The following is a 22563-nucleotide window of genomic DNA, read 5'->3' as shown; positions in this document are numbered from 1 at the left end:
CTTTCGACTGTTTTGAGGATCAAATAAACTGAGGTTTATGAAAGTGTTTTGTAAATTGTAATGTGTGCTGTGCAAGTTTACGGTATTATTAGTCATTAGACTTTCTCAATTTCGATTTTTATTTCCTCACAGCCTAGAGGTGAGTATGGCAGCTTATTGAAGTGAATTCGCTACAAAGTCTTAGACCTCACCAACAATGGAGCAAACACTACAGTTGCCTGACAGATTCTTCCCCATTAATAAGTTCCCTGTGGGACATCGTCCTCATCTGAGTGCTGTCTTTCCACCTGCTGGCACAGAACTGGAACACAACTGACCTCAGGTCACGAACCCACCCACCCACTGCTATCAAATCCATTCCATCTCATAGTGGCTGCTGTATAGGGGTTCCAAGGCTGTAAGTCTTTATGGGAGCAGAAAGCCTCATCTTTCTCCTGCAGAGCGGCTGGTGGGTTTGAACTGCCAACCCTGTGTTTAGCAGCCCAGTGCTTACCCTAACAGCACCATCAGGGTTTTCTTCTGGTCACTAATATTACCCCCGCGCCGACACCAATGCTCCTGTTTAGTTGTTGTTAAGTGCCATCAACTTGGTTTCAACCCAGAGCAACATTGGCCTAAGTCACAGGTTTGCCTGTTACACTGGGTGCAGGCTCCGTCTCTTCTAGCAGCGTGTTCCTTTGGCACAGCCTCAGGCAAAGGAAGGAAGTTCTGGGCACACCACACCCATCACTCCAGGCCTGACTCACTGAGGCTTTGGGGGCAGGCCAGACTTAATCTTCCAGGGGGAGGGGAAGAGACAGAAGACAGATAGGGTCTGCCTTCACCTCAGTGGGAGAGCTGGCTCCCCTCATTTGCTCTCTTGCCCGGTGGCTTACTCAACTGAATCAACCCGATTCCAGGGCACTGAGCATTAGCAGGTTGGAGAAACCAAAGTAGAAAGGAGCAATCTAGGGTCAGCTCTGCCTCTTGCTCTGCTGGGATCTCAAAACAGTTAATTCACTTGACTTATGAGTCAAGTTTCCTTGTCTGAAAATAACCGTATATTTATGCAAATAACGTGTGCAATATGTTTTCGTCAAACCGTCAGGCTTTCTTGCAGGGTAGTGTTCTGGGTGCACTCTTATGTGTGTACATGTTATTTACATGGGTATATTATATGCAAAAATAAATTATCTTAAGAAATATTGTGGGCAAGCAGGAGAGTGCTGGAGTTAAAAGTATGGCCTCTGGATTCAAATATCTGGTTTCCAATCCTAGGTCCTCCACTTCATTATCTGTTTCTTGGGGGAAGTTATTCAAACTTTCTGCCCTTCCCTCATTAGTACAAGGAATTACCACATCTTAAAAAAAATTTTTTTTTACTATACTTTGGGTGAAGGTTTAATAGAGCAAATTGTTTTTCTATTTTTAAATGCTGTTGAGTCAGTACCGACTCACAGCAACCTGTATAAAGTTTTCAAGGAGCAGTTGGTGGGTTTGAACAGCCAACCTTGCTGTTAGCAGTCCAGTATTTATCCTACAGTGCCACACCAAGACTCCTATTCAACTATATACCCTATTTATATAGCCCTTTTGTGGTGCTGTAGAGTAAGCACTGAACACCTAATCATAAGGTGGGCAGGTCAAATGCAACAGCTCTTCTCAGAAACCCTGTACTGTCACTATGAGCTGGAGATGACTGGACAGCATACAACAATTTATATACATTTTGATTCGTGACATTGATTGCAATCCCATAATGTCACAGCACTCTTCTCTCTTCCTGCCTGTGTTCACTGTTTCCATTGCCCTTCTCCATCCCTTCCTACCTTCTGATCTCTATCCCTGGGCAGCTTTGATCTCACATGGGTGGCTCTTCTAGGGAAGGCTTATCTTTTATCTCTCTGGTGTTATAATCCACTCTATAGGCCTATTGTTTGGCTGAAATTTGAGTCACTTAATAGGTGACTTAGGGTCAGAATTCTGGGGGTTCCATCAATCTTTATATTAGACCTGCAAGCCTGGTCTTTTAAAATTCTAATTTTATTCCACATTTTTCTCCCACTCGGTCTAGGACCTTCTACTCTGATTACTTTCATCTAGTTATTCTGGTCTCAGGCCCTGGAGTCTAGGGGGGTTCCTGGGTTCCATTTGTTCTTTGGACTAATGGTTTCCATGCACCTTTGATTTTGTTTACTCTTATCTGCTCCATACTGGGGAGAGACCAAGAGTTGCACCTTAGATGGCCACTCACAGGTTTTTAAGGCCCACAGCTTTCGGTATGGGTTGTATCTCAATGTAAAGAAAACAAATATTCTCACCACTGGACCAATAAATAATATCATGATAAATGGAGAAAAGATTGTTGTTGTTAAAGACTTCATTTTGCTTGGCTCTACCATCAACACTCATGGAAGCAGCAGTCAAGAAATCAAACGACATACTTACTGCCTTACGCACACCTGCTGCTCTTTAAAGTGTTGAAGAGCAGAGATCAGTTTGAGGTTTAAAGTGTGCCTGCCCCAAGCCATGGTATTTTCAGTAGCCTTATATGCACGTCAAAGTTGGACCACTTTGACTAATGAAGACTGTAAAAGAATTGATGCGTTTGAATTATGGTGTTAAAGAATATTAAAGGTACCATGGACTGCAAGAACAAACTAATATGTGTTGGAAGAAGTACAACCAGAAGGCTCCTTAGAAGCCAAGTTGGGCAGATTTCGTCTCTCATACTTTGGACATAGTATCAGAAGGGATTAGTCCCTGGAGAAGAACATGATGCCTGGTAACGTGGAGGGATAGAGAAAAAGAGGGAGACCCCCAACGAGATGGATTGACACAATGGCGTTGACAATGGGCTCAAACGTAGCAGCAATTGTGAGGATGGCATAGGACCAGGTGGTGTTTGTTCTACTGTACATACGTTCTATGTTCTATTGTACATAGGCTCTATTGTACCATGAGCCGGACCTGACTTGACAACACTTAACAACAATAACAAGTCACTACTCACCAAAATAGGATATAGAAGACTGTCTTTATGCACTATGTTATGCCAGTTCACCCTGAGGACTTACCACAGCTTTCACTGGGTTGTTGTGCCGTTTCAGGGACATTTCATATAAAGCACTTACCACAGTTTCTGGTAACTTACCCAAGCCATGAATGGTAACTGGTACAGCTTAGGGATTTGTGGTGAGATCTTAAGAGATAGATTCCTGTGAATTTAACTTCCAAAACTATGGGTTACTACAACAAATATAGTTATGATGGATGCTCTTGGGGCAGTCAACTTTTTACTAATACCATTGGGATGAGTCTTTTGTGGAAATGCTTTGTAAATTTCCATCATAATGTTGAGATTATCATTCCCATTTCCCCCTCTTATAGGTGCACCACTAGAAAGCTGAGAGGCTGTCAAAGGACAAGGCTAACCACCAGCACAGTAAACTATGCTATGGGTATTGAGGAAAATGTGAAATCATAGCCAAAAGGAGCTAAAGCTTCGCCAAAACTGTGTGAAAAGATTCAAGCTGAATGCTATTCCCTGGTCTCCTTCCCTTTGTCTGTGTAAGGAATGTCCACAATGTCAAACTGTCACCCCATGGTTGCCATTTCCTCTCTGAAACCTACTTTCCATAGGGAATTTGTGTAGAGTCACCCAAGAATGGATGGCTTCCCCACTGACTCCCTCACCCAACCTCCAGGACACCCTGCAGTCTTCCTTTTGGACAGCCTTCTCATGGATCTACTATGTATATGTCCTGTAAAGAGCCCAAGCCTGTTGGCCTAAGAACAGGGACTCATGTCCACCCATCCAACACCCACATCACTGTGTTAAGTACAGGCTCCTTCCTTTTATGACAAGGGTAAAGCGATAGTGGGGATAGCCTCAATCTCCAACCCCTTTCCCTACCCTCCACCCCCTAAACAGATTTAACAGAGCCTCCAGCTGCTGGGAATACTTATTTATTTGGTCTATTAACACCAAGATCTGCAAAACAAAAAACCAAAAAAAAAAAAAAAACCCGACCTCTAAACATAGGATAAGAAACTTTGAACATTAACATTCTTCAATTTCTGTGTAAGCTCTGCAGTACGGAAAATATACAAACTTCAAACAGCTGCAAAAATAGTGTCTTTGGGAGAAAATAGTTTCTACATCAATACAAGAAAAATAGGCATTTTTCTAATCCTACCCAGACCTGGGGCAGGTAGAGGGTATAGAGTTGTCGCTTGCCACCCAGAGGAATGCCAGCTCTCCCTCTCCCCCAACACCCACCTGGGGCTGGGTAGGTCGGGCTGCTGCTTAAGACAATCTTTAGTCAAGGTGAAAGCGAGATGAAAATGCCACTTGGGAAAACCTTTGGTTCCCCGCTCTGCCAGCAGCTGAATTGGTCAAGTGTTAGGGCCCATTAGGGCTGCTTTGGTCAGCACCTCCAGTCAGAGGGAACCAGAGGGATGGAGCTGAGGACAGGGTATCTATCTTCTGGTCTCCTCTTGTGTGTGTGTGTGTGTGTGTGTGTGTGTGTGTGTGTGTGTGTGGAGGAGACGGAAGGAGATCTGTGGCATGCCCTCTCCCTCCTTCAATCTCGGCCAGCTTGCTCTACGACAAGGACAAGGCCTCATATACAGTTGTTGGACTCGCACATAAGAGTGGGGGACCCAAGACCTTCTGGGTGAGTTTTCCACCAAGTGAAGGAGGTGGCAGGAACACAGCTGTGAGTTGTGAGCTGCCCAGCTGCTGTGGAGAAGGCAGGCCCCCTCACATTAGGAAGGGCCAATGCCCATCAGAAAGAGGACCCAGGGCTTTGACACAATAAATGAAAGTGCTCAAAGGCCGAGAGGGAAGGGCTCTTCCATCTCCCACTTCAGGGGGACTAGGAGAAGCCTGCCACCAAGGCACTGGTCTCCATGGTACAGTGGTGGGGGCGGGGTCCTCAGACCACCAGGGAGCTCTGGAAAAGCACAGGCTCATCTGATGGTGGGGTGCGCTGCCACGGCTCGAATGGCAGCGAGGAGGCTTTGGAGGCCTCTGGATCCTTCCGAGGAGGTGGCCTGGGGCTGGTCGGAGGAAGGGGAGACCCCGGGCTTGAGGGGCAATTACGGAAGATGAAGCCCATGCTGGGGAAGAGAGGCTTCATCAAATTGACAGGGCAGAAGGCTGAGCCGGTTGGGTTGAAATGGACTTTGTTCTTGTCAGGGCAGGAAGTCAGGAAGGTCAGGTCAGGGCCTGGGGACCTAGAGGATAGAAAAGAGACAGACACAATGTCCATGGGCACAAACAGGGGGGGAGCCAGCCAGGAAAAACGGGCAGTGATGATGCAGTGTCAGGGGGCTGGACCTCTGCACAAACCAAAACGTGAAAAGCAATAAAATATTTAGGCCCCTCAGTTCTCCGTTTTTTAGACGTACGACTAAAAAGGAAATATATTTTAGCTAGAAGCAGGAGGGATTACCGCTTGACAGAAAGGAAAACTTCCTGACAATGTGATTCTAGAAGAGACCAAGGGAGCTTTTAATTTGGGAGATTTCTTTAAGAAGGGGGTTTTGGAGGCCACTACTTTCCTGAAAGCAGAGATCCAGGCAAGATACCTTGTAGCCTGAAGCAGAGTTTCTCAAACTCAGCACCACTGACATACTGGGCCAGAGAGTTCTTTGATAGGGTTTACACCAAACTGTACAATGTTTAGCAGCAGTGTCCCTACCCTCTGTTGTGGTTCAGTGCTGTCAAGCCAGTTCCAACTCATAGTCTGTGTAGGGTTTCTGAGGAGCGGCTGGTGAGTTAGGATCCCCAACCTTGTGGGTTCAAACTGACCATCAAGTGCTTGCCCTATAGTACCACACGAGGACTCCTCTGCCACCCGATAGATTTTATCTATCAATAGCACTCTCCCTCCCCTCAGCTGTGACAAAAAAGGTCCCAGACATGAAATGTCCTCCTAGGAGGAAATTTGTCTCCTATAGAACCATTGGCCCAAGACACTCAATTCCTGAGCACATTTGAAAGGTGTGATTTTCATATCCCTTGCTAGGAATACTGTTGAATGATGATGCATGGAGGAGATTGTAATCATTGCAATGAGTATAAAACCAATGCTCTCCCATGTAAATAAACTATCATTCAATTCACAATAAAGACCAAAAAAATTTTATCTTTTTAATTTTCTAATATTTTACGAGGTTTCCCTTTTGATCTATTGGTTATTTGGTACAGTGTATATTAATTTCCACAAATTTGTAAATTCACCTAATTTCTTTTTGTTGAATTCTAATTTCAGTTGCGTGTGTTCAGATATTATACTTTGTTTTACTTTAGCCCTTTGAAATCTACTGAAGTTGTTTTGTGGCCTAGTATATATTGTATTTGGGAAAATGTTTGTTGTAAAGATGTAAAGAATGCGTATTTTCCTTTTGTTGGGCAGTGGATGTCCTCTAAGTCCAGTTGTTTTATTAAGTTGGTCTGTCTTGTAAAATACTTGTTGATTTTTGCTTAAGTTGTGTTTTCTTGCTGTTTCGTCAGTTTTTGCTGGATATAGGTTGGAGCTCTGTTGTTCGTATATATTTTTATATTTTCATAATTAATTATTTTATCATTATAAAATACATAGTTAAAAAACAAAACAAAACAAAAAAACAACCCTTGCTTGGAGGAAAGAATAGTAACAACTGGGGAAAAGATGATCTAGGTTCTACCTAGGTCCTGGCCTTACGTGTCTCACCTTTAATGTAGAAAGAATCATCCTCCCCTTCTGATCCCTTTGGGCAAAATGGAAGGATAACAGAAGGACCGACCAGAGAGTCAATTTTGAAGTAAGGAATCCCTGTGATACAAAGGAGCTCTGGTGGCGCACTGGTTAAGCACTCAGCTGCTAACGGAAGATGACGCCCATGCTGGGGAAGAGAGGTCGGCAGTTTGAACCCACCCAGCTGCTTCTGTAAAGATTCACAGCCTCGGAAACTTTATAGGGCAGTGGCATCCTGTCCTGTAGGGTCACTGTGAGTCAGAATGGACTTGACTGCAGTGGGTTAACAGGTATAATATAAGAAGAGTGACTGGCCAGGCTCCGAGGGTGAAGCACCTTCAGGCTGACTGGGAGGCTTTTCAGGTGAGAAGATAAGTATGTGGGAAGACGGTGGCACTTTGTCACCAATAGTTCCCCATCAATTACCTTTTGATTGAAGTCTAATACACATATAGAAAAATGTACTTAATGCACAGCTGACAAATGGCTTACACTTTCATTCCAGAATCCTAGAAGTGCAAATTGAGGGCAGGTTGGCATGGGGTGAGAAGGATGTGAAAGGCCCATATGCTGGATGTGATTGGGAAGGCTTGGGGGTCCTAGAAAACTTCACAGCAGCAAGGCGTCCCCTGGCCAAGAAGTGTTTAAAAGAATTCCACTTTATGGAGAGAGGAGGGAGGAGGAGCAGGAGATGAATGCTCCAGTGTGAACATGCACACATGTCTGGAAGATGACCAATAGGAGACCTAGCCATGCTCAAAGCATCCGAGGCCAACCAGGATGGCCCTGAGCAGCTTGAATCCTTCCTGGGAAATCCAGGGGATGTTAGAGGGGATGGCAGCAAAGAAGAGGCAAATGTGGCAGAAGAACAGCAAAACTCAAGACAGAAAACTTTCAATGAGGAGAGGTAATAAAAATAATTTCTATCGCTGGTTATCTTAGGAAGAAATCAATGGATCACCACCTCTAAAATGATTAACACAGTTGCAGAAAGCTAGATGAGATGACGTTAAGACTTCTAGTGTTGTGAGTCTATGAAAGAATCAAGACAAACAACAGCCTTATATCTACACAGGTTGTCATTACTCAGCTATCCTGTGGCTTTGTGGGTAAGTGGAAGAGCCCGGAGTCTCCTTAAGCTACAAGGTCTGGCCCCTTCCCTCCATAACAACCCACAGCACCTAAGGGACTTAAAAGGATGTGAGGCAACAGAGATGGTGGTAGCAAAACCCTTGGTGGCGATGGTTTTCTTCTTAACGCCTACTCCGGGTCTAGTGTGCTTCCTGCTACCATTGTAGACTGTCCCTTCCCTTTTCAGTGATCCGAATGGTGCCCTCAAGAACCAGAACTCTGTCCAGCTAAATCTCCACTCACACACCAGGAACTGAACTTCCTGACGGACAATGAAACCCCAACTTCCAGTGGACCCTGCAATGGCTGGTAGGTTGGCAGGGGGAAATGAAATCAGCCCTCAGAGCACCTGTTAATATAAAAAGCAAGACTGTCTGGGGCATATGGACAGGCCCAATCTCTTTCAAGTTTCCCTGTAATGTGGGGGTACTATATATATAAAGAAAGAGCATAAGAATGGCTTCTGAATTATCCAATCTGATTTGGAAATAGTCCAAGATTCCTTACTTGCAAGGACTGGAAATTTCTGTCTAGGAGTTCAAGATACTTGAACGCCCCCCTTCCCCACCCCTGACTGAAACTCAAGGGAATACATGAGCAGGTATGCAAGCTTGCTGGCAACCATGTTGGTCTACTGGTGAGTGAAAGAGGAGGAAAGGCAGCAATGAAGAAATGGGCTGAGTTCAACCACGTTCCATAGACTCCCCTTGACCTGGAGATGAGAGAGAGAAGAGGAAGGGTTGTTTGGTTCAAAGTGTGAGACCTAGGGACACCTGAGCAAATGGACAAAGACATAGCCATGGAGAGCTAGAGCTGAGAGTGAACCATCCAGCTGATATGAAGCGAGGGGAGACATACAAGAACACCCAAATCTGCAGACAGTACCCATTTGACCTAGCCTCGATGGCTTGATAATCAGAACTTGATTACAGAAAGCTGAAAAAAATAAAATAAAATAATAATTTTGGATAAAGGAAACAAGAGTAAATTGCTACAATTTGATGAACTTGACTTATACTCATGGAAGTAGTAGCTCAAAATACCAACAGAGAGGGAAGGAGTCTTCACATCAAATATTAATGTTATCCCCTCTGTAACAGGGTAGATAGGGACAGGCAACTTAGACATTTGGCTACCTAAAATGAGGGGGCAATAAAGGCATGAAGTGACTGGCTTACAAGTTTTCAAGAGGGAGTATAGTTTAAGAGTGTGCAGGGGAACATAGAGACTCACACACCCCCCACCCCGCCCCAGTAGTTTTCATCTTGTCTAGATGGGTCTGGTGAAAAGAGATGGGGATAAGATTCTTATGATTCAATAGTTAGTAATTGTTATCATGGCTAATTGTGACTCTTACAATTGTAAAAGTAGAAGTTTTGTAACAAAAATGGGGGAGTAGTTAATCTTACAGTTCAGAAACAGAAGACCCTAGGACCATCAAGGGAAAAGAGCACAAGTAGAATGCGGAACCTTATCCAGAGAAGCAGTGACACCAGAGATGGAGGCACAGATGGGGACATGGAGAGAAGGTGCCAACTGAGGACTCTTAAATTCATGGAAAGAGAGGGACTGAGAGCTGGCGGCCAAGAGGCAGGCTTGTAGAATGTGTCCTTTGGTGCTTTAAATTATTATATATGCCTGAGTGTTTAGAAAAACAACAAACAGATACTTGAACCACTAGAGCCACAGACTTGACTCAGCAGCAATTAGAAAGCAGTTGTGTGTGTGTGTGTGAAACACTTCTGATCTCTGCCTGGAGAACACAGTATTCTGTCTCTCTCTCAATCCCTATCCCTCTGAAAATTTCCCTCACATGTGCTTTTTTTCTCTCATTTTATTATAGCAAATTCTCACACCTTCCCTGGGGATGGAAAAAAATTAGAAGAAACAAAGAGCTTAGGTTTCAGATATCTTTCCTCCCCAGCTCCTGCTGTGCTTGTGGCTGGCATGCGGGCAGGGAGGAGGTTTCTATGGAGATAATGATAAGCGAAGATTGAAGTGCTCCGAGTAGGTAATGTCAACAAGTTTGACAGTGGAAAAGCCACAATACTGATCACCTAAAGTTGACAACACCTTTATGATCAGAGAGTGTCCAAGACTGAAGAAGGGCTGGCCTGTCAGGTGGGTAATGTAGGGCTCACCTCCCTCTCCCTCCCGCCCACTCCCTGTAGGGTTCATGTACTCACGAGGCCTCTTCAAATACCCGCACTCTCTCACAGCCTTCTGGGGGCTCCCGTTTGAAGACATAGCTGTGATTCGGCCGAGGGGAGGCAGCAAAGGTGAGGACTGGAGATGGGCTGCCCTCTTCCAGGAAGGCGGGGTGGCCTGGAGAGGAGGCTGCAAACATAGTTAAGGCTGAGTCCAGAGGAGCTCAGGGCAGGTCTCTGCTTTCCTCAGCTCAGGCTTTGGGTGTCAAGAGGCAAGCAAGGGCTACATGGTGAGGCAGGCAGCAGTGGTTACGTGAATCCAGTTTCTTGTTTGTTTACACTCCAAACCAAAGCAAAGCAGCTGCCACTGAGTCTATTAGGCCTCCTGGTCACCCCAGGTCAGTAGAACTGTGCTCCAAAGGGTTTTCACTGGCAGGTTATTTGAAAGTAAATCATCAGGCCTTTTTCCAAGCCATTTCCCATGGGGTAGGCTTGAACCTTCAAACTTTATCTAGTAGCGTTTATACCACCCATGGACTCTGTTTATACTCTCTCTACCTTAAAAAAAACAAAACCACCTTGAGCTTTCCCACCTGGCACCTCAGCCTTGGAGTCCTGAGCACCAGACTCTGTCGCCACTTCACTGTGGTGCCTTTCTGATGAAAACAACAATGGAGACTTAAAGACACTAGTGGCCTTTCCGACCCAGACTCTTCAGGAGCATCCACCCCCTTTCCTTACTGTGAGGGCGGGCAAATTGAACATTACTTGAAAAATCAAGTCTGAGTCGAGGTGAAGCTGTAGTTCAGTATATGAAACTAGTAGAAACCCTGCCAACTTATGGGGACCATTACTATGCGTAAAGGTGGCTTGGAATCAGTTATAAAGAACAGGCCAGAGTGATTTACAAGGTAAAGTAAAGCCTCAGATTGGTGGTACATACAGAAAAAATGAAAGATAACTTTTTGATAGGATTGACTAGTCTGAATGCATAAACCATTGTGAAAAATAAAAAAGTTTTATAAAATAAAAAACAAATCTTGAGGCAGTTTACAGAAATACATGAAGTACGGTTGAAGTGAGGGGAAAATAAGGTCCAACACCAATTCTAAATTCCCAGGAGGCAGACTGGGGTCAGAACTCCAAGTCTCAGACTTAAAGAGGTTCTAACTTCTGTTGGTCTGTTTCCTCCCAAGAATGCAGCACCCTGCCTGCCAACATACCACAGCTTCTTCGTTTCTGTGGCCTTGAAAACCTATCCCTTCTTCCAGGAGGGTGCGTGCCTCGCTCAGAGAAGCAATCTTTACTCAACCCCACTCGTAGGATAAAATTCCTCTCACTTTCCACACCGCGAGTGTACACTGCCTAAGCTGCAAATATTGACCTTATCTGTATTGATCTCACACTTATTCCTTATTGCTCTATGCTCTGTTCATCTATGTGTGTTGTTAAATCATGCCTTTGACCAGCCCACCTCAGGGAGTTGCTGGGAGGCTCACATCAGACAATGCAGGCAATAATACTTTATAATGTCAGGATCACTGTTATTGGAACGGAGAAATCACATCTCATCCTCTGGGGGAAAGTACAGATTTGGAAGCAGAAACTTGGGTTTCAGTGTGTAGGACCCTAAGTTAAGAGACCACATGATCTTATGTGTTAGCCTTCACAACCACCTTGAATGAAGTTTACTGTGAGGAACGGAGTGGAGGGGAAACGGCTTCTGAAAAATCAGATCACTGAAAACCCTATAAAGCATAGTTCTACTCTGACAGCCGTCATGGGGCCACCATGAGTTGGGGCCAACTCTACAGCAACTAACAATAAATGAACCTCAGGCAAAAAAAGGGGGTGTGAGGGATAGCACACCTATGGAATTAGAGTGAAGACTAGCTAAAAACATAGGTGCAGAGACGGTATAAACTATCAATCAGAAAAGAACGTAAAGGACCATTATTATTATTGGTATGATGTGCAGAAGAAAGAGGGCTGATAGAGACATGGTTGGCTAGTATGTGAAAATGGTGGGCCTGAAACTGGTTAGAGTGGAAAAGGCAGTGAAGACCTCCTGTGTCCCACATCAGCTCTGTTGCTTATGCCGTCACCTCAGCCTACCTTTGTCGCTGGGGATGGGTGCCAGCTCTTCCATGGCACCCCGGTGATCCTCACGGCTTGCCCGGCCAGGTGGCTGGGGGGATGCCAGGGCCAGGGAGGGAGAGCTGGCCAGGTTGCCAGGCTCCAGGGGATGGAGGGAATGATCACAGCTGCTGCTCTGGGGAGGGGCGGGGGCACGGTGCCCATCGGGGACCTCGAGGATCTGTCGGGAAAGAAGATGGAGAGCCTTGTGATGTCTCCGCCTGCTATCCTGGCCTCCATTCATAGCACACAAGACAACAGAACGTCACTTCCTCTAGTCGTACCAGGGGGCTTCAAACTTCCAAGGAAAAATGCAATGAAAAGAGAATGGAATCTTTCCAGGAATTTTTGAAGCCCCCCTCGAATTTCCTGACTACTGCTAATCTGAAGTAGGCCTCTCCTGTTTCTCCCACAACGTCGCCGCTTTTTCCTTCGAAGCACTTGCGCCCAGCTTGTAATTACGTATTTGCTTGTATGAGTTGATCAATGTCTCATGGAAGCAGGGACTTCCTGTGTGCTGGGTTCAGGAAGCACAAAGATGAGTAACATACTCATCTTGGGGAGCAAGCCATAGGGCCCTCTAAGTGCAATAAGCCATTGCACATCAAGTGTTCAGACTACTGATACTGCTGTTAAATGCTGCCAATTCAGTTCCGACTCACAGCGACCCTGTTTAGGGTTTCTGAGGAGCAGCTGATTACATCTGAACCATCGACCTTGCAGTTAACAGTCCAGTGCTTATCCTACAGTGCCACACCAAGACTAAACAGATTGACTTAACCAATTAATTAAACTCCACCCCCTTTTTTAATTATCCGGTTGTACTTGTACTCACAGCACACCAAATTGTAGCCATGTGTTTGGTTGTGTATAAAATCCTACATAGATCCAGATGAAAAACCAGACAGGACGTAAATCATAAACTGGAGAGTGTGGCCAGTAGAATCACATTAATCTTGCCCAGTTGGCGTTCCCCTTTTCTACTGTGTCAGTATAAAAATATGGCTCGAGCTTGCAGAAATGGTAGCAAATAATTCTGCCAGGGGCCACTGGGCAGTGAAGGCTGAATGCATTTCAGCAGGTGGAGCTGGAGGGTGTGGACGTGGTCACCCAGGCAGTGGGGCAGCAGGAACTAAGACACAGCAGGAGGTGGTGCCAAGTACACAAGGTACAGCGAGCTGGCTGTTTGGCTGACCGATAATGCCTAGCCCATTCCTCCCAGCTGGGAACCCTCCTCTCTGCCAATCTTTGCTCCTTCTCTTCTTACCACCACAAAGACTACTTCTGCTCTCCCTGAAATTAAGTCCCTTGGGGACTAATAAACTCAATTTGTAACCCATTTTCAGGATTTTGTTTGTATATTGCTGTTTATATACCTACAGCCTGTGAGCCCCCAGAGAGCAAGATTCCCATCCCAACTCAAGTAGAAATCAGAGAGTACATTCAGGGGGTGGCTCACACTCACCCTCAGCAACTCCTCTTCACCCTGCTCCTTCACAAACACCTCTTCGAGCTCTTGGTTGAGCCCTTCCAGGCTTCTGTGTAGACAGGGGCTTAGTCGCAGGGCAGTGGACCCTGAAGGGAAGCTGGGAGGGGATGCCTGGGAGAGGTAACAGAAACAGTAGTGATAAGCTCCACCGGTATGTGAATTGTTATGTGAATTGTTAATGTCTCCTCTAGCCCCCGTCGGTAATGCCCACCAAACTGCAGCCCTGTCCTGCTGGGTAAGAGTAGGTGGGAGAAGATACCGATAGGCTGACAGCATTCAGTTGTGGGTGTTAGCAGAGGTAATTGCAAAAACTTGGAACTCTAGCATGGGTATAAAATGAACTCTCTCCAAAGGCTCCAAAGGAGGAGGCAGGAGTAGACTGCATCCTTTGGACTCTTGAGCATTGAACCTCCTTGACCCAAGATCAGTCAAGCTGTGACACCAGGAGTGTGAGCAACAGAACCAAGAACCAGAGCTTGAGACAGAGTACCCGGCTTCCCAGCCCACCGAGCAAGTAAAGCTGAGTGACTTTGGGAAGAAAGCTTACTTGTAGAATGGGGTGCCCTCCAGGCACTTAAGTGGGGAGCTAGGTTTGCTGACCCACAGAACTAGAGGCAAGTACCTTCAGGTTGAGGCTGTGGTGGAGTGGTGTGTCCTGCGGGCATTTACCAGCAGCTGACTGGAGCAACTGTGCCCTGAGCATTTCTGACCCCAAACTGGAACTTCCCATATAAACCTCATAACTGAGTATTGTCTATGACTTCAGTGTGGACATTGCAATGGATTATTGAACCCAGCGAGAAGATAGGGCTGTGGGGCAATGGTTTGTTGCCACATGCTTTTACAGTTTGGTGTCAGAAGTTGCATTCATTGTAATGGCTCCAACTCATCAAAGCATGGGTTTTTGTAAGAGAAGGGATGAAGAGACAGTAAAACCGTTGATTCTTAGACGGTTACTTTGATGGTTGTTAACTGTAATGGTTGAAAGAAATGTAAGAGATGTTCTGCAGCTGATAGGAGAAAAGCTGCTTACTGGAGTCACCTGGGGCAAAAAGACAGACAAACAAGATGGCTGAGAGGGCAGCAGGGCCTACTGGATCTATCCGGCCAGAGGCCCAAGGTCATACGCACACAAGTGGAGAGACAGTCCAGGGATGGAGAAGAGATCAAACTTAGGTGTTTGAAAAAGGGCTCAGGGTTTCGTGTTTATCTGACTGCACTATGGATACCGGATTTTTCTCCTACTTTGTATTGTAAAAGACTTTCTGGTGTGATGGGACTTAATATGGTCACCTTGATTACAGAATGCTGTAAGCCCACCTTCAGCCTATACTTCACTGGCTATGCTAAGAGGACTTAGGAATTGCCTGGAAGGAACAGGCTTTGTGTTAAGTATCCTGTTCATAGAGTAAGGGGCTTAGATGGAAACCTGAGCCCTACTCAGAACTCCTAGGAGAACAAGAGTTTTATATTTAAAGGAAAGACCTACAGGGAGAAAAATGGCATTTTGAATTTCAAGGCCAGCAGTTTGTTATTGATGCACAGAAGCAGGAAACATCTGTGCCCATCAGAGAAAACCCCATTCTAGAAATAAAATTTAAAGGGAGCTAGTAAGCAGTTAGGTATGCTGACTGGTGACCACCTGGGTCCACTTGATGAGTGGAAGTTGGGGAGAATGCAGCAATGAAGAAATGAGTTGAGAAAAGGGCTGGCTGGTCTGAAGTTAAGGGGGTTGTGTGGACTCTTGAGCACAGGCACTAATCTAGCCCCATGGGGGCCCCAAGGCTGAGAGAATGAGTGAATGAAGGAGTCAGCTAGTCCAAAGGGCAGGGAGGAGTGTGTGGACTCCCAAACTTGCAGCCGGTGCCCATTTGACCTAGGAAGGATGGCTAGGACTGAATTGACCAGAACTCAACCAAATGAAGATGATGTTTGAGCTTGTGTAAACTGTTGCAATTTTGATGGGTTTCTACAGATTGGACTTTGCTTATGAATGCAGATGCCTAAAATTCCAACAAGAACAGAAAGTTCTTTACATCAAGGAGCATGTTTGTCTCCTCAGAAGACTGGGTTGGTAGAGATGAGCAATTTGGAAATGGGCTTTCAAATATGGGGGATGATATAGGGGATTGTAACCATGGCAATGAAACAATATACAATAGGATGACTGTAAAGCTAATGTTCTTCCATGTAAACTATCACATAATTCACAATAAAAATAAATAAATATATATACATACATACATATATATATTACTATGATGTGCATCATGGCTCCCAAATACACCAAAATCAGTGTTAGTGACGGCAGCAGCAGCAGAAGCAAGACACAAAGGAAAAAATACTCATTCAGAAGTGACACAGAAGATTATTAAACAGCACGAAATTGGAGAACCAGTGAATGGTTCCAAGATTTAGTCCTGTCTCACACAACACGAAGATCCTCATAAACAAAGAAATCATTATCCAAGAAGTTAAAGGATCAACTCCACTGATAGCTACAAGGATAACAAAAATGTGAGAGGAACTTGAATCCTATATGAAAAAGTTGCTAATGATGTGGATTGGGGTCAGACACCTAGTGAACACCTCAGCACATTGAAGATCTCTGCTAAGGCATGAAGCTTGTTTCTGTTTCACAGAATGTATCATGGCTATAAAGGCGATGTACATGTTGTGTGTGTGACTTGGATGCTGTATGAACACTGAATCATAATCTAGTGCTTGATATACCAAAACGTGTGTGGAAAAATTCCATTGTGTTTTAATTCCATTTGTCCATGAACTTTTAAAAGCCCCCTCATAAAGTACAATGAAATGAAATATGATAGGATGAATGTGAAGCTGATGCTCTCCCATGTAAACTATCACTCAATTCACAATAAAAACTTTATACATATAAATGGGGAATGATAAAGGCATAAAGTGGCTGGCTTATAAGATTTCATGGCTGTGCACAATTAAAATGATATGGAGAAAGTCCCATCATGTATGAAAGGGGAAGAGCTAATGTGTTCAAGAGCAAATTTAGAATCTCTTCTGAAATGCATTTTTTTGTCTTTTCTGTCTTTTAAATGACCTTTTGCTTTCTTCATGTCGGATGCCCCTTAACTCCTGTGGTCACTAGTGTTCAGTGAGTCAAATCTACTCTTGAGATTACCTCTAAATTAGCTAGGATATGTTCAAGGTCATAACATTGGCTTTTGTAGATTTAATTTTCTTTCACTTTAAATTGAACTTGCATGAGTAATTATGATCCATTCCCCAGATGACCTTTGGCCTTGTTCTGATTGGTTTTGAGCTTTCCCATCATCTCTTCCCACAAATGTAGACATTTAGATTCCTGAGTATTCCATCTGATGAAACCCACATGTATAGGAACAGTCTGTGTTTTGGGGGGGAAAAAAGGTATTTCCAATACATAGAGGTCCATCAGTGTTTCTATCACTAAGGCCATATTTTTCAAGGCCTTCTTCTTTGTCTCCAACTTGCTTATTACAATAATTAATGATAATGCAGATGATGCTTGCTGATAATGAAGACGACTTGAGATACTGATAAAGAGCAAAGACAACATACAGCCTTCAGTATGGGCTATACCTCAACATAAAACAAATATCTTCAATAAGCAACATCATGATCAATGAAGAAAAGAGTGAAGTTATCGAAGACTTCATTTTACTTGGATCCATAACCAACACCCATGGAAGCAGCACCATAGTATATATATATATATATATATATTTCAATTGCCTCATATACATGAGATAGCTGGACAACAAATAAAGAAAACCAAAGAATTGATGCCTTTTGAATTAAAGTGTTGGTGGAAAAATATTGATTATACCATGGCCTTCTAGAAGAATGAACAAATGTGTCTTGGAAGAAGTATAGCCAGAATGCTCCTTAGAAGTGCGGATGGTGAAACTTTGACTCTTGTATTTTGGACATGTTATTAGGAAGGAACGGACCCGTCCCTGGAGACAAACATCATGCTTGGTAGAGAGGGTCAGAGAAAAAGACAATGAGATGGATTGATACAGCAGCTTCAACAAGAGGCTCAAAGACAGCAATAGACAGTGATTCATTCTGTTGTGCATTGGGTTGGAGCCAACTCAACAGCACCTGACAGTTCTAACTGGGGGTAATGAGTATCTACCCCCAGAACAAAGTGAATACAGGTGGATTTGGGGACAGTTATTGCTTGCAATAGGTCCACTAAATCAACATTTTCTCCAGCAGCTAAAGCTCTGAGAGATCTAGAGTGTACTGTTAGTCTTTAGAAGCAGTGTTAACCTCAATGTTATAGAGCGTGGGTAGAAGAGAAGAAATTCAGAAAAGCCAGAAATCCTTCCAATGCCACTGAGCAAGTCCTAAGCTTGGACCAAAACCTCCCCTAGGTGGCCACAAAGCATACAATATGGGAGGGCTAGGTCACTTGGAGCATTCTGCCCACATCCTGACGCAGAAGGAGAGGGGCCGGCAGCGGGGGGAGAACATACCCTCAGAGCTCCCCGCACAGCGTGGTCCCCTTGGAGTGGGGAGCTCCGCTCCTTCTCTTTCCCACTGTGGCTCAGTTTTGTCCTCTGCAGCTGTTGCTTCAACTTGGTGATCTGGCAGTCCAGAGAGAAGAGAGGCAGATGAAGCAAAGCCAAAAGGTATTCGGTCCCTCCCTATAACTGTGGCTCCAGCCAGAGGCCCAGCAAGATTATATAAAGGAGATGAAAGCTAATCTATCTTAAAATAGCTTCTTGTGTTAGGTTGCCACTCCTCTGCCAGTAAGTTGGTTCCGACTCATAGTGACCCTACAGGGCAGCTTCCTAGGATCCCTAAGATAACTCTTTAGGGGGGCAAACCAGCCTTGTCTCTCTTCTACAGAGCAGCTGGTAGATTCAAACTGCTGCCCTTGTGACTAAGCAGCCCAACATGTAACCCATTACACCACTAAGGCTCCTTGTTAGGTGCTGGTGGTGGATGCTGTTAACTGCCCCCTAGAGTTTCTGGGACTGCAAATCTTTGGGGAACAGAAAGCCTCATCTTTTTCCTGTGGAGTGGCTGGTGGGCTCCAACCACTGACCTTGTGATTCACAGTCCAGTGCTTAGGCTCAGTTAGTGGTATTAAAAATTGTGACATTTGGCTCCTCAGGCAAGCTGATGATGACCTTTTTTGCTTGGTTATTTGATTTTTTTAAATTACAATGTGTTCCATCTATGGATCAATTTCCCCAAATTTAAAAATAATGCAACACTAAAAAGCATTTTGCATTTCACAGATTCCAAAGGCATGGAATACTACTCTATTAATAAAAACGGAAATTGGTTCTGGATACAGTTTATTCCTCAAAGTATATTCATAAGTTTCTCAAAGTCTTTGAGACCAGAAAGGATGGAAGTATTTCCCCCCATTTCAAGAAGATTACACTGAACTGGGGGATAGACTCTAAAGACGGATTATTAGATTTTGTACTGACTTCCATTTGAAAAAAAGGATAAATGTTGATATCGATTTCAAATTAAGATAGCCCTGTGTGTATCAGAGCAGAACTGTGCTCCATAGGATTTTAAATGGCTGATCTTTCTGAAGTAGATTGTTAGCGTTTTCTTCTGAGGTGCCTCTGGGTACACTAAAACCTCACCTTTTGGTTAGCAGTGGAATATGTTAACCATTTCCATATCCTGTAACAATCTGGATCATCATCCACAATTTTAATTATTATCTCTTGTCACATTTCTCATTCCGGACCCACTAGCCCTCAGCTAGCAAAGGGGACAGAGAGCTATCTAAATTAAATGGAATTCAGAAAGTGGCTCTGCTGCTCTGTGGCCAGAAAATTGATTGTGAATCATTCATACCATGACCCCACCCTTAGAGCAAATAACATGCCTATTCTGATCACTAGAACTTTAAATACTTTGTAGTTCCCACTAGTCAAACTCGCAGTGCATTTTTTACCACATATTCACTTGTCACTCACAGCAACAAGAAGGGCAAAAGCTACTTTCCCTCGTAAAGGGAGAGATGAGCCCTCTCCAGCACCTTCACAAAGCATGTCAGGGTGGAGCTGGTCTGGGAGCTGTGGATTCCAGCCTACGGCTTTCTCTACTCAGCCTGGAGGGCTCACGCACCCCTGAGGGAGAGGGAGGGTCAGGAAAAAAGGGTTTGAGAACACAGAAATAATTTCTTCCTCTTTTAGAATGAAGGCTAAAGGAATAGTTAAATATAAGTAAGGTTGGGAGGGACTCCCTGTCTTTCTCTGGATTCAACCTCAATGTGAGAACACCCCTGGGCTTGGCTGCTGGATGGCACTGGCAGTTGCTGCTCAAGTCCCTCTACCAAAAGAAAGGGTTTAGGCTCCTGAAGCCTAGCCGCTGGGAGGCTGGGAATCCGACACAAAGGAGCCATCTCATATGACAAGGCGAGGTGGAGGAGGTGACATGCCAATGTGATCCACCTGGGAGTGGACCATGGCCCATGGTGCTGGCACTTAGAGAGGAGGCCAGGGAGCCAGGTGGGGGCAGGTGGGGGCAGTCACCTCTTTTCGGTGGTCTGTGCTGCCCCAGGATGCCGAGCGCTTGTGAGTACAGGAGCTGGCTTGCTCGCCTTCCAGCTCTTGCCAAGACAGGGGGGTCTGCAGGAAGAGAAGCATGGTGAGACAGAGCAGCTTCCTCAGCAGAGGTGGGGTCTGTGGAGGCTTCTCTAAGAGCTGCTCATCCACCCTTGAACACTGCCCACCCACTGCCCGCTCCACATCCTCCAGGTAGCCTTCCCTGATAGCCAACAAGGCTGACTACCTCCTCAACTGCTTACTGCATCCATCCATGTTCTACACAGCTCTTATAAACAGGTGCTCCCCATAGTGATGACGACCCCTTCTCCAAAAAAACCCAGTTGCTGTAGAGTCAGTTTGACTCACGAGGACCCCTTGTGCCTTCGAGTAGAAGAGTGCTCCCTAGGGTTCCGAGTAGAAGAGTGCTCCCTAGGGTTCCGAGTAGAAGAGTGCTCCCTAGGGTTTTCAAGGCTGTGATTTTCAGAAGCCGATCACCAGGCCTTTCTTCCAGGGTACCTCTGGGTGGGTTTGAAGTTCTAACTTGGGGTTTGTAGTCAAGAGCTTAACCATTCTGACACCCAGGGACATTCTTTCTAACCCAAACACACTCCCAAGAACAAGAGTTCTTTATTCTATTACCCTGGCTATGCCTCAAACCGGCCCGGCTTCCTGGGAGTCAAGTAGGAATGAGTTTAAAGATGGGATCCCATTACTAAAACAGGAAAGAAGACAACAGGTTCCCCATCTTCCATCCTTGGTTAACGCAGACAACTTCTGTATAGTATAATGGCTCACGCTTGTTCCTTGATTTTTCACTACACACAGAACAAGTTTTAGAGACTTCCAAGTCTTCCTGAACAAGCGAGGGGTGGGGGGGAGACCTTTTGAGAAAGGAGGGGGCCAAGTGCTGGGCCCTGTTCCTGTTCCTCTTGGCTTTGCCCCCACCACTCCTTCTCTTGGACCCCACTCAGCCCCTCATGAGAACAGGGCTCTCTGTCTACTCTCCTCCCTCTCCCCACTGCATGGAAGACAAAGGTCCCAAGACCTCGGTGGGGGAATTGTAGACCCATTTTCTGAGCACCCAAGAGGAGAAGCTGATGGCTCTAAGCATGAAGCCGAGGACTAGTCTCCCCCCTCTGCCCATCCCCCGCCCAAGTCCCTACTTCCATTCCAAGGGAGGGACCCAAGGGGGAACGCTCCAGTGAAACCAGTTCCTCTCAAACGTCTTTGCACAAGCTGCCAAAAACATGAGGGCCTGGGAACCGTCTCTTCCAACAGCTCTATTGACCTCCCACGAGAGGTTGTTACAAACAGAAAAGGGAAGGATAAGGGCAAAAAGAAGATCAACAGCAACAACTCACCACCCACCAGCTGTTAGGAAGAGCTTGGCAGGGGCAGCCTGAGCAGGACTGTGAGAACAGATGCCATGTGAGACAGCTGTGGTGGAGGGGCTACAAGAGCTCTGAGCCTCCCTGGCTCCTCCTCCGCCCAGATGCCTACTACCGGGCTCTGTGATAGAACCAGGGAGAAGCTGCCCGGACTAAGGAAGACAATCCAGAGATCCATTCTCCCACAGTTCCCTCCTTTAGGAAACAGACAGCACATCCTGTAGGTCCACATCTCTGACACATACCCCAAGCCCTGTAGATGAATCTGGCCCTGACACTACACAGAAACCAAGCATCGTATATATTTGTGAATGCCTTCGCCCCTAGAAACCATTATGATATTAATACAGCACATTAAAAAGGCTGTTACACTGACTGAAAAGTAAGGAGGAAGACCCTTTCTCCCACAGACCCCTCAAACCACTGCAAATGACACACCCCTGTAAGGGCTCCAAAGCCAACCCTACAGCCTGCTAGCTTTGCTAATCAAAGCTCTCAGGCCCACACAAGCCTGCTGTCTCTGCAAAGGTGCCAGGGACTATAGAGCAGAGCTGACAAAGGCTACAGTGATGGTGGCCAATTTCCCTCCTCCTGAGAGACACTGCATCCACAGGAGGGTGGGGAGAGGTAGGAAAAACCACCACATTCAGGGCACCCCAGGTTCTGTGAACATCTCTTACAAACTCTTCAACTACCTTCTTTCTTCTGGGATATGTGAGGGGGTGGAAGGAAAAATGCAGGCTGGCATAGGCATTGGAAGAGGATGTGAAAATCACAGCAGCTAGGAGCACTGCCTGTGTCTGCCCAGGAAAATCTTCCAGCAACTACTGGCTACTTTGTGAAGTACACGAGTAGGGCCATCTTCTTTTCTGTCTCACCACGTTACCCTTCATCTCACAGGCTTCCCAAACTTAGGCTTGCCTGGATACTACAGAGAGCCAGCTAGCTCCACCTCATCTTCCTTACCTTACCCCTGGCTTCTAAGCCTGTTGCAGGCTG

General features: G+C 45.4%; 1 protein-coding gene across 1 annotated transcript in view; it reads right to left on the bottom strand.

Moving 5' to 3' along the window:
• Positions 1-4919: 4919 nt before the first annotated feature.
• FAM117A (family with sequence similarity 117, member A) overlaps positions 4920-22563 on the bottom strand; it is a 60929-nt gene continuing 43285 nt past the window's right edge. Inside the window, exons 3-8 of the mRNA XM_006832481.1 lie at positions 20162-20257; positions 18131-18241; positions 13605-13739; positions 12119-12320; positions 10043-10193; positions 4920-5220 (exon numbers count right to left, since the gene is read on the bottom strand). Coding sequence (XP_006832544.1) covers positions 4920-5220; positions 10043-10193; positions 12119-12320; positions 13605-13739; positions 18131-18241; positions 20162-20257 — 996 coding nt within the window. The remainder of the gene's footprint in view (positions 5221-10042; positions 10194-12118; positions 12321-13604; positions 13740-18130; positions 18242-20161; positions 20258-22563) is intronic.

This window comes from Chrysochloris asiatica, unplaced genomic scaffold (assembly GCF_000296735.1).
Source record: "Chrysochloris asiatica unplaced genomic scaffold, ChrAsi1.0 scaffold00007, whole genome shotgun sequence".
Lineage (NCBI taxonomy): Eukaryota > Metazoa > Chordata > Mammalia > Afrosoricida > Chrysochloridae > Chrysochloris > Chrysochloris asiatica.
Note: the sequence above shows the minus strand (reverse complement) of the source record. Positions and strands in the feature narration are given on the sequence as shown.